The sequence below is a fragment of the Adiantum capillus-veneris genome, chromosome 2, assembly GCF_014529385.1.
Source record: "Adiantum capillus-veneris isolate H3 chromosome 2, ASM1452938v2, whole genome shotgun sequence".
In the NCBI taxonomy this organism is placed as follows: domain Eukaryota; kingdom Viridiplantae; phylum Streptophyta; class Polypodiopsida; order Polypodiales; family Pteridaceae; genus Adiantum; species Adiantum capillus-veneris.
This window is the reverse complement of record NC_140932.1, coordinates 164,996,206-165,007,044: the sequence shown is the minus strand read 5'-3', so window position 1 is coordinate 165,007,044 and position 10,839 is coordinate 164,996,206. Positions and strand designations below refer to the sequence as shown.

The following is a 10,839-nucleotide window of genomic DNA, read 5'->3' as shown; positions in this document are numbered from 1 at the left end:
AAATGGCACCTAACCCTTAGTAGATAACTAGAGTTATGAGGAGATGCAGGCTACCTGGATCTAACTTTTCCATCTTCTTTTGCGTAATATCATTGTGGCCCCCTGGCGGGTCTGTGCTACTGCACTATCTTAGGGCCTTCTTTCCCCCCCTCTTTACTCTCTCCCTCTCTCTCCCTCTCTCCCTCTCCCCCCCCCTCTCTTTGTACAAGATGTCGAGCTATATCTTCTACCCAATTGAAGCCTGGCCCGCCACAATGTTGTGTAAAATGAGGCCTTTGTATAGGGCGGCGCTGTTGTATCATCTTCCTCTTGAAGCAGGGCCCGCCACACTACAGTAAGGGAATGTGGCCACCAATGGCTCCCACCCCTATAAAGGTGAGCTTCCATGCTCACTTAGCATTGGTACTGTGTGTTTCTAAAGAGCGTGTGTGTGTGTGTTCTTGTGTACATTGGGATCGTGAGGGTTTTACCTGCAAGGGTGTAGTGTTAAGTAGTCGGCTATATGGCAAAAGGCAAGGATAAGCATGCTATTGTGGAGTTGGCTGCTCTGACTCAATCTCATTTGACGTATGGAATTAATATGGACTATTGTCCAAACTGTGTGATGGGTTGTGATTCACTTGTTGTTATCAAACTTTTTATCATGCATATACGGGTATATATGACTGGCAGCTTCTGTTGCACTGTTTGTATCTACAACATTGGTTTTTCTTTCACTTTGCGAGTTAGGTATTGATTTTTTAGTAGGTGTATGAGTACCCTTTTGGGATCTATGGCTTTGGTTTGTGATTCCCTCTCGATTGTAAGGGGTATCTGACAATGCATACCTGAGGTTTGTCATAGGCATGTAAATAAAGCATTGGAAGGTGGTATTCTCTTTCATTTACTAGATAATTGTTGCAGTGATTGTGGTGTTTTTTTGAAAAAAAAGGGGGCGAATGATTGGTGTTCTTCTTAAAATACCTGGTGAATGACCCTATATGGTGGGGTGGATATACTTGGGGGTGTTAGAGAATGGCTTGTAATTTTTGGTAAGGATGCCATGGTGGTGTACTTCTGTTGTTGAGCCTCTAGGTTGGTTATCAAGGTTACCTCTCTTGCCGTTTTAGTGTTGTGTATTTAAAATTTTGGTAGGATTGCTCATATTGGCCTAGTATGGTTGGTTGGGAACATGGTTATGATTAAAGGTGGACGTTTATGGTTCTGAATATGGATATGATGGGTTGTGGTATATGGTTGATATGGTTGTATATGGGCTGTTCTTGTGGCCCTAAGTGGTGCATATTGCATCATTATTATGGACCTTGGCGGCACATGTTCTTAGCTTTTGGAACAAATGAGGAAATATGGAATAACACATCTATATGGACTATGATTTAGGGTATTAATACTCATATTATTACCTTACATTTCGTTTTTGACTCCGACTAAGGGGGTGTAGGATTTACTTACTAAATGTCTTTTTATGTTACAGGTGACTCCAAAGTATAGATTGACTGCACGTATGAGCACTATCACTGACCCCAAAAAAATAGCGGCCATTAATGTCAAACTCTGTAAAGTCAAGAAATAGGTATATGTGGTCCACTTCGAAGCTAAAATGCCTCATAAAACTTGTCTCCGACCTTATCTCATGAGAGCTTGTAAAGCACAAGGGGCTTCATATGTTTTTTTGCCCCTTGTAAATGATTTCATCTCTGAATATAGGATTAACTTGACCTTTCTTATTATTTATCTTTGAATGCAATCTAGTTGGATGATATCTATAACATGTGGGATACCCATGCATCACCTGCATACGGTGCCAATGCTAACTAAATGGTGTGTTGTTTCCATGGGTGCAGGTGAGGGTTACCTTCTCAACTATGGTTTTCAAAGTTCCTTGGCTTGAAGATGGCAGATTTATATATCTTCAGGCTCTTGATTCCCTTATACTTCTGTATAAAGTCTGTTCTGTACTATGAATGGGAATTATACCACCTTTTCATTAACATAGTTTTTAGTGTCTTTTGTAATTTGAAATGATTCTTTGGTGTTTATGTTATATTGTTATTGGAACACACACACATCCAAATGCGGCCCTCCTCTACAGGTGTGCACTCCACATTTGCACATACATACACATTCATGCGCGCAAAGAATGACGGTGTTTCCACTGCCGATGCGTTCTTTGCCGATTTGGATGGCAAGAATCACTCATCTACAATCCTAGCTTCATACACTAAGAATCAATTCTTCTCTCTTTGTATCCAACAAATTTCTTCCACAACGAGCCAACAAGAATCATACAATGAAATCTTCTCCATGATTCCTAATGGTGCTCATCTAGGAAGATTCCCCATACACTATGGGTATTCGGACTCTCCACTACTACAACATAGAAGGCTCGTGATTCAAATAGGTGCTCTCGCACCTACTTAGTACATATCACACTTCATTAAGTTAACATATCACAGGGGTGTCGTGTGAAACCTGGGCTACAAAGAGGTATATTGTGAGTATTCTTGGTGTGTATCTGTTCCCCCTTTCCAATGTGGCGCTCTTTCAATTTCAATGGTAGTAGATCCATTTGAATTTTCTTTCATGAGCTTACAATCAAAACTCTAGATTGAGAAGAATATTAACGATTTCTTGTCAATGAGTCGCATAATTTACTTTTGAGGCATGCTTTTGGATTCAAGATGCATCTAGTTATGCATGAGTTGTTGAATCCTTTGGTACATGATAGTTTGAGAGCTTTAACTCATTAAACAAGAGATTATACTGCTATTCTGCTTTATGGTTTGTTTAGAAAGGTGGTTTCAAGACCTCCACTTGCACCTCCTTTGGTCCCATCTCCACATTACCATCTTCCATATTCCACGGTTGGAATCCCTATGGTTACCCTTATTATCCATCAACGCGTGCGCAACCAAACGACTTAAGGATGGTAGATCTGTGGTAAAGTTCTTTACCTTCTTTTGTTTAAAGATTGAAAGAAAGAAATTCACTTTCTATAATAACTTGACACAATCTATTCACTTTGCAACTATATAGACGAAACAAGATTTCATGTGCAACCGCTTTTCTCAAGGACAATGCTATGTAGTGTTCGAATTCTTTGTCCAAAAAGCCTCATTCTCCAAAGGCATGGCAAGCCTTCAATAAAAATTACCTTAGAGGATCAATGTGAAAGATACAATATTGGGTTGTCTTCACCACTACTCCACAATGTAGTCTTCACCACTACTCCACAATGAAGCTCAACAAAAACATACACGACTACTTCACATCATTGTTGGACATGCCATGACACCGTCAACATGATGCTAACATTGCCATTCAACAATGACTTATTACACAACAACAAGACGGAAAACCAATCACCCTTCGAGTTAGATTGTCAAAGGGATCCTCTTATTGAACTTGTTTCAAGCATTCTGTTTGCATGTACAGACAGTTTGATTGAGAATTGTGCTTGGGTATTGTCTGATATATGGTTGATATCTTTTTGAACCAGTTTGACTTGTTTCACCTTGTTTGGACTCCATGAAAATATAAACTTTTATACCAGTTGAACAATCCACCTTTGAGCAAGGTTATTTTTCTTACTTTGAGCAAGTTTCTTTCTGAACGATCGGACAAGAGTCTAGGCTCCATACAATGGACCCGAGTTGCTCTAAGTGGATGGACTTTATGTATTCATGTTTTCTTGAATGTAATTGTGAGTTGTGCATATGTGGCATCAGCTTGGCATTGTTTTGGAAATTTAATCTAATGCATCAAGACTTCTAGCTTGGATGAGATAAACTAGATGGACGGTAAACTAGTGCATCAAGAGTTCCGCAAGGATGAGATGATTGGAAAGATCATCATTTTAAAATACCAAGAGTTCTGAGATGGCTAGATAGAATCTAATTGTGAAATTTATTGTATGAGGATGCATGCTTGAGAATATACTATCTAGGAGAGATGGTATTTGGCATGCTTGCATGAAGTGAGTGTCTACTCAAGAATAGATTTTGTTTTGCGTGTATAATTAAAGGAAATTATTGTTCTCTGAGGGTGGGTTTGTCATAGCTAGATGCCGCGGCATTACCATGATCGGACTGGAGTAGAGAGGAAAGGCTAGGATTGAACCACACCAAATGGAGGACCCCAAATCTGGTGACACTATTGATCGCATTAACACCAAATGGAGGACCTGAAAACCGAGAGAATTTCAAGTTTCCCCTTATTTTGATCGGTTAGGAAAAATGTTTTTAAGATACTTGGGAAATGATTGACACTGGTCTCCAGTGTAAAGCTCTTTGTGTTCAAGTCACAAGTGCTTAAAAGTGCTGAACTTACTTCGTTGTTATTTTCTGTCAGCACGTGGTGCCCTTTCCCAAAGATCTTCTGCATGCTTTAAGCGTAGTCCCATGGGCTAACCTTTCAATTTGTTTGTCATAGTTGGATATGTCTCCTACATTCACATATTGAAGGTCCATGGGAACACACAGTTGAGGGTGATCAAAGAGCCAAAGATCTTTTGCATGGTTGGGAAAAGAGTATTCCCATGGGCTAGCCTTTTCAATTTCCAATAGTATGTTATAGTTGGTATAAGGCTATCTCCCCTATTCACATGATGATATTTGCCAGCATATATAATATTTGTGGTGGCAGGATCCCCAAGCTCTGCTATCCATTAATTTTTTTTCCCAAAACTGCCAGCAACAGAGTTACTGTGGCTGGTTAACCAACGTCAGTAACAGCATTGGTATATAACGACACTAATACCAAAGGTGACACTACGCTGGTAGCATTGTTGGGATAGACATTTTGATGCATACACCTACATCCATGACACGAACATATTTGCTTTGGCACGAGCATCTCCAGTGACGTTGATTAGTCTTCGCCTACGATTTGTAAGATCCCCAAAATCATAGAAGAAAATAATTAATCAACTTACTCACAAGCTTACCAAAAAATAGGCTCTTTAACATTTTTTGATTATAATACAACCATGCAATAAGACAAATAGCATACAAGAATCTACCATCTAAAAGACATAGGCATTGCTCAACCCATTGCCATTGTTTCTTGAAACCACAGGATAATATCATAGATTTGTGGGGCTAATTGCATTGGAGCTTTTGCACATAGCTTGACCTCTAAAGCCATAAAGTGCACGTATTTTATTGTTATTCCCAATATTGATCGCATTAACACAAGGTAAGCACAATAAAGTGCATCTTGGCTGACAGGAACTTAGCTAGAAATTGGCTCAGCTCCTTATTCCATTTCAATAGAAGCATACATATTTGATAGCACAACATAAGGAGCTGAATTTTTATGATCCGAAGCAAGCACCTGCAATGCAGCACACTCACCTGTTTGAAGGTCCTTTTTTTGTCTGCAAGATCCAAGAAGTGACATAAGAGCCGCAGCAGTAGGTTCACAAGGCATATCCTGTATCAGAACCGCTGCTTCACGTAATCTTCCGGCCCTTCCTAGTAAGTCAATCACGCACGCATAGTGATCCATATTGGGAGAGCTGCTACAGTTCTTTATCATCTTGGTAAAAAGAAGGCTACCTTCATCCACCAAACCAGAATGACTGCATGCAGCAAGAATGCTAACGAGGCTCGCATCATCGGTTCTAAAGCCTTCATGCTCCATTTTTTTGAACAGCCTTACTGCCTCTTTGCCCTTCCCGTGATGGGCATATATTGCAATGATTGTAGTCCAAGTCAGTAAATTGCGTTTTGTTAACCGGTCAAAAACATATCGAGCAGAATACAGCTGCCCACATTTACCATACATGTTCACAAGAGCAGTCCCGATGAATACGTGAGACTCCAAATTACTCTGCACAATGAGGCTATGTATGTGCTCACCTGCTGCTAGTGCAGCAAAGCTTGCACATGCATCAAGAACACAGACAAATGTGATGCTATTTGGTTCAAATCCCGAGCGTTGCATTCGACTAAACAGTTCTAAAGCCTCTTTCCCCTTTGAATGCTGTGCATGCACTGCAATTATGGCAGTCCAAGAGATCAGATTCCGTTCATCCATACAATCAAACACCCTGCATGCAGCATCAAGGTTACGACATTCCCCATACATTTTGATGACTGCATTGCAGACAGTAACATCTGACATAAGGCCACATTCTATTATGCGGCAAAGCATCTCCTTGCCAAAACTTAGCCATTTCTCACTAACAAAGACAAAGCTATCTAACATGCTGATAAATGTAACCTTATTTGGCATCACACCAGATTGTAACATATTTTCAAAAAGAGCAGAGGCTTCACCACTCTGTCCATACTGAGCATAGGCCCCAACTAAGGCAGTCCATGCGATAACATCATGTGCAGATGTGAGTAGGAACACATGAGAGGCATCTTCTAAACTGCCACAATTTCCATGCATGTGCACAAGAGCATTTGAAATTTCAGCATCAGTATCCAATCCATCATGAACAATGCAGAAATGAATCAATCTACCTTCCGAGAACATGGAGCTGCCTACACAAGCATCTATAACACACATGTAGGTAACCTTGTTTGCGTCCACTTCCTGGAGCATTTTGCAAAACAATTGAACTGCCTCCTTGCCATGACTGTGCTGTGCATAAACCCCAATCATGGCAGTCCATGAAACCATGTCCTGCTGCGACATGTTCTCAAAGACCTTACAAGCATCCTCTACGCTACCGCACCTGCCGTAGCTACTTATGAGAGAATTGCAAATGATAATGTCTGATTCAAGCCCACAATTTAGAATGTGAACATGCTCATACTTTACTTTCATTAGTGCTGACAAAGTAGCGCATGCATCCAGCATACATAAACAAGCAGCCCTGTCTGGCCTTATTCCTTCTTGTTGCACTTGACTAAAAAGGGAAAGCACTTCTGCAAATTTTCTCTGCTGAGCCAGTCCTGATAGCATGGTAGAGCATGCGGCTGCATTGTGCTCTTTGATCATCTCAAAACCTCTTTGTGCATCCTGAAGTCTTCCACACTTAGCATACATATTCAAAACCTTTGTTTCCAGCATCATGTCCTTGTCAAAACCCCCCTCCACAATGAAACCATGAATTGCTCTTCCTTCAGCTTCCTCAACCCCACAAGCATCAATTACGCCTAAAAACGTCACCTTGTCGGGGCGAATTCCCTCTTGAAGAATCTGGTTGAAAACTTGGCACACTTCTTTTGCCTGGGCTTGTTGAGCATATGCTTGAATCAAAGAGTTTGATGAAACCACATCTCTGGGCTGCATATGATCATAAACATGCTGTGCATCATCCAACAATTCACGTGCACCATAAAACTTGATTAGCATGTTCCCTAGCGATGTGTCTATTTTCAACTCATGTTCTAAAATGATTGAATGCAGCAACTTTCCTTCAGCAATAAGTGCTGCACAATTAGCACATGCATCTAAGGTGCATGTGATAGAAAACTTGCTTGGAGGGAAACCTTCATGCAACATCAACCCAAACAGATGAAGCGCTCGCTCACTTTGGCAATGCTGTGCATGAGCAGAAATTATGGAGGTCCAACACACTTCATCTGCTTCGAGAATGTTCATGAAGGTGCCCCATGCAGTGTCCAAAAGTCCACATTTCTGATACATTGTCATGAGTGCAGTTGCAAGTACAACATTTTGATGGAGGCCACATGTGAGGATGATTGCATGCAGATGCTTGCCCTTGCACGAATCCTCTTTAGTAGTAAATCCAGAGAGAACCAAAGTGAATGTAAACTCATTGGGTAATACACATTGTTGCTGCATATTTTCAAAGAGCTGCAATGCATGTGCATACTGTTGATGATGAACGAGGCCGTTGATGATGTGATTCCAAAGGAAGGACTGCTGGTGGAGATGATGGGTAGCAGTGAAGACAGAGAAGGCTTCACTGAGGGCATGTGTGCACGCATATACCTGAACAAGAAGGCTATGAATGTAAGGATGAGCGTCCAACCCAAGGCAGCAAACGCAAATATGGCAGTTTCTAGCAGCATAGAGGTTTTTGGACTTTGCACACCTCTGAAGCAAAGAGGCGACATCAGAAAGAGAACATCCCAACTCGCCATCAGAAGAAATGAGACTTTTACTAAAGTTCTGGACAGGTCCACCGGAATCAGCCAATTCTGAGGATGCGGTAGTCCTGTAGCTCCTGTTTCTGATTTGCTGCAACCGGCGCAACACTCGCAGCATGAGACACCCTTCTGCTTGCTAATCATCTCGGCACAATTTTGGCCCATGGGCCACTGTTGAGTCAGTAACCAAATAGTAGGCTAGAGAGAAGCTGCGTTTCGCTAAGGCTGCCAAATGAACAAGGGGAAGATTGTCGTGGCAATTTATAGTTTGCTCAAGGCTAGTCTTGTGCTGGAAATTTGAGGCACGTCCATCTCCATCTCTCTCTCTCTCTCTCTCTCTCTCTCTCTCTCTCTCTCTCTATCTATCTAGCACGACATGTCAACCTTCTCAGCACGGGGGACATTGACACCCTACGCCAGAGACCAATGCTTGATCTCTCGAGATGAGGTGCTGTACACCTTAAGCCGCTTCCCTCCATATACCCATGTATATGATAGTCTGTAGTAGTGTTCGAGAAATTTTTGTATTGGAAAAGGTCCATTTTCCTTGCTTCTAAGGTTTCCAAGCGGCATCTAGAAATTTCAACCGTCTATTAGCCTTTTACCTTGGTTGAAGGTGGCTCTTTTCTCTTTGTGTGCTTTTTGACCCGTCATATTTCCCTTTAACACTGCAACAAGATTACTTTTAGCATAAGGGTATTACAAGCTTAAGGCGAGTCATGACTTTACATCTACTGTAGAAACTATTTGAAAAAGATAATGGAAAACGAAACCACATAGATAACACGATGGCACCTTGCTTCATTTATTTTGCACTCAAGTGAAGTAAAACATTATTGTGGCAACAAAAGAGTCCCAACAAAATATTGAAGCCAAAAGAACCGTCTCAAAGCTATAGAGTCATACTAAGAAACATGGAGATAGAGGGTACATAATTCATTTGCCAAGGCTATAATGTGCTACTAGCAAGGTAGAAGCAAAAGGGAGCATTAGCTAACTCCATCCACAAGTTCATTCATCAACTTTTTCCATTCCATGGGGAGCAAAAAGATGGCGATTTGCACAAGACTGCCTCAAAGCTATAGAGTGGTTCCAAGAAACATGGAGCAAGAGGATACATAATGCATTTGCCAAGGCTACAATGTGCTAATGGCAAAGTAGAATCAAAACGGAGCATTAGCTAACTCCATCCACAAGTTCATACATCGATTTTTTCTATTCCATGGGGAGCAAAACGATGGCAATTTGCAAGATTTTTCAACATCTCCGTTGCATGAGACAAATCCGTCACATCATCACCTTCAGTAGAAATGTTCAATAGTGCATCCAAACTCTCTATTTCCATTCTATTTCGCCACTTGTTCTTTATCTTTGTTCGACTACTAAACCCACTCTCACATATAGCAGTACTACAACATTGAACCAAAGCAATTTGAGCTATCTTCAATACATTTGGGTACATATCTTCCCAACTTTCATTGTTGGTGAGCAAAGAAGCAACTTCACAAGGCCCATTTTAGCAAAATCAATTGTAGCTTGGTGTTTGAACTTTCTAAACTCATCTTTAAATGCATTCCCATCAATAAGAGGAAAAAACCTCTTCCCGTTTACAATCTTCTCTTCCCCATAGAGAGATTCAATTTCAGAGCATTCCATAGTTCCAAAATACTTTAACAACTTTTCATAATTGGATGTTGTGCAGGAACCACAAACTTTATACATCTCATGATAGAATGATCCACAAATCGTTTCTCTAAGCATTCACACAACTTTTGGGCATATCTAAACTGAAATTCCAATGCACGCACCAAGTCACCTCCCTCAACATCACGAAGAATTTTCTGACTGAAAAACATATGACCTCACAATGAAGAGCGCAAGGCATGCAAAACGACATTTTCTGATCCATAGTCTGGCATGATAGGATAACCTCCCACACCTCTTTGAGACGCATTGAGGTCAACATTTCGTTCCTCTAAATATTAATATCTAATGCATAATATAATGCTTTGAACAATCCCATGTATTGTAATCACATCAACATAGTCCTTTTGGAAACATCTACTCAAATCACTAATCTTTCCTAGGATGTCAGCAAGAAAATGCAAAGCATATATACATTCAAAGTTACTTAGCATGCCATACAAATCTTGCTTTTCTTGTGATAGAACAACAAGCAAAGCATCCAAAGATTTACATATCTTGGCCACACAAGCATATCTACTTAACCATCGATCTCAAAAATCCATTGCATCTTCACTACCTCACAATCAAGCTCCTCTTGAATTTCTTTCAAATTCTCCATTCTATTGGAACTACTTGCAAAGTGATTGGCAACTCCAATTCTTAATTGGTCAATTTGCTTAGCATAAAGGATTTTCTTGGAAGTATCCAAAGTAGCTAGGTTTGTGCGATGTGCAACACAATGAATAGCAGGCAACCTAGGGTTAAATGTCTTCAAAAGGGTTGCTACACCTCTCTTACGGACTACCATGGTTGAACACCCATCTAAACCAAAGGCAATTAACCTACTAGTGTCTATATTGGCATTTTTTATTTCATGGATAAGAACATCATAAATGCCTTTAGTAGTACTATCATTTGTACACACCATTCCATAAAAGGAAGTACAAGGCACACATCCAAGGTCTAAATAGGAAAAGTAGACAATCATGTGGTGATGTAGAGAAATGTCAGTAGATTCATCTACTAACACGCCAAACCAAGGACTTTTCCTCACTTTTGCTAAAGTCTCTTCCCTTGTGGC

At 40.6% G+C, this 10,839-nt stretch overlaps 1 protein-coding gene and 1 pseudogene across 2 annotated transcripts; both read right to left on the bottom strand.

Moving 5' to 3' along the window:
- Positions 1-5,015: 5,015 nt before the first annotated feature.
- LOC147463996 (pentatricopeptide repeat-containing protein At2g03380, mitochondrial-like) lies at positions 5,016-8,563 on the bottom strand. Of its 2 annotated transcripts, XM_086492320.1 has the most exons (2): positions 8,018-8,154; positions 5,016-7,914 (listed from the first exon to the last, which is right to left on the bottom strand). In XM_086492320.1, the coding sequence occupies exon 2, from the start codon at positions 7,762-7,764 to the stop codon at positions 5,257-5,259; it is 2,508 nt and encodes an 835-aa protein (XP_086348446.1). In that variant the 5' UTR covers positions 7,765-7,914; positions 8,018-8,154; the 3' UTR covers positions 5,016-5,256. The 2 variants fall into 2 exon arrangements, with proteins under 2 accessions (XP_086348446.1, XP_086348437.1); XM_086492311.1 differs by having other exon boundaries at positions 5,016-8,563.
- An 844-nt stretch (positions 8,564-9,407) lies between these two features.
- Positions 9,408-10,377, bottom strand: LOC147463995 (uncharacterized; annotated as a pseudogene).
- Positions 10,378-10,839: the final 462 nt, after the last annotated feature.

Excerpts from the sequence above, each read along its gene's own strand:
- LOC147463996 (XM_086492311.1), bottom strand. The coding sequence starts at position 8,190 with ATGCTGCGAGTGTTGCGCCGGTTGCAGCAAATCAGAAACAGGAGCTAC.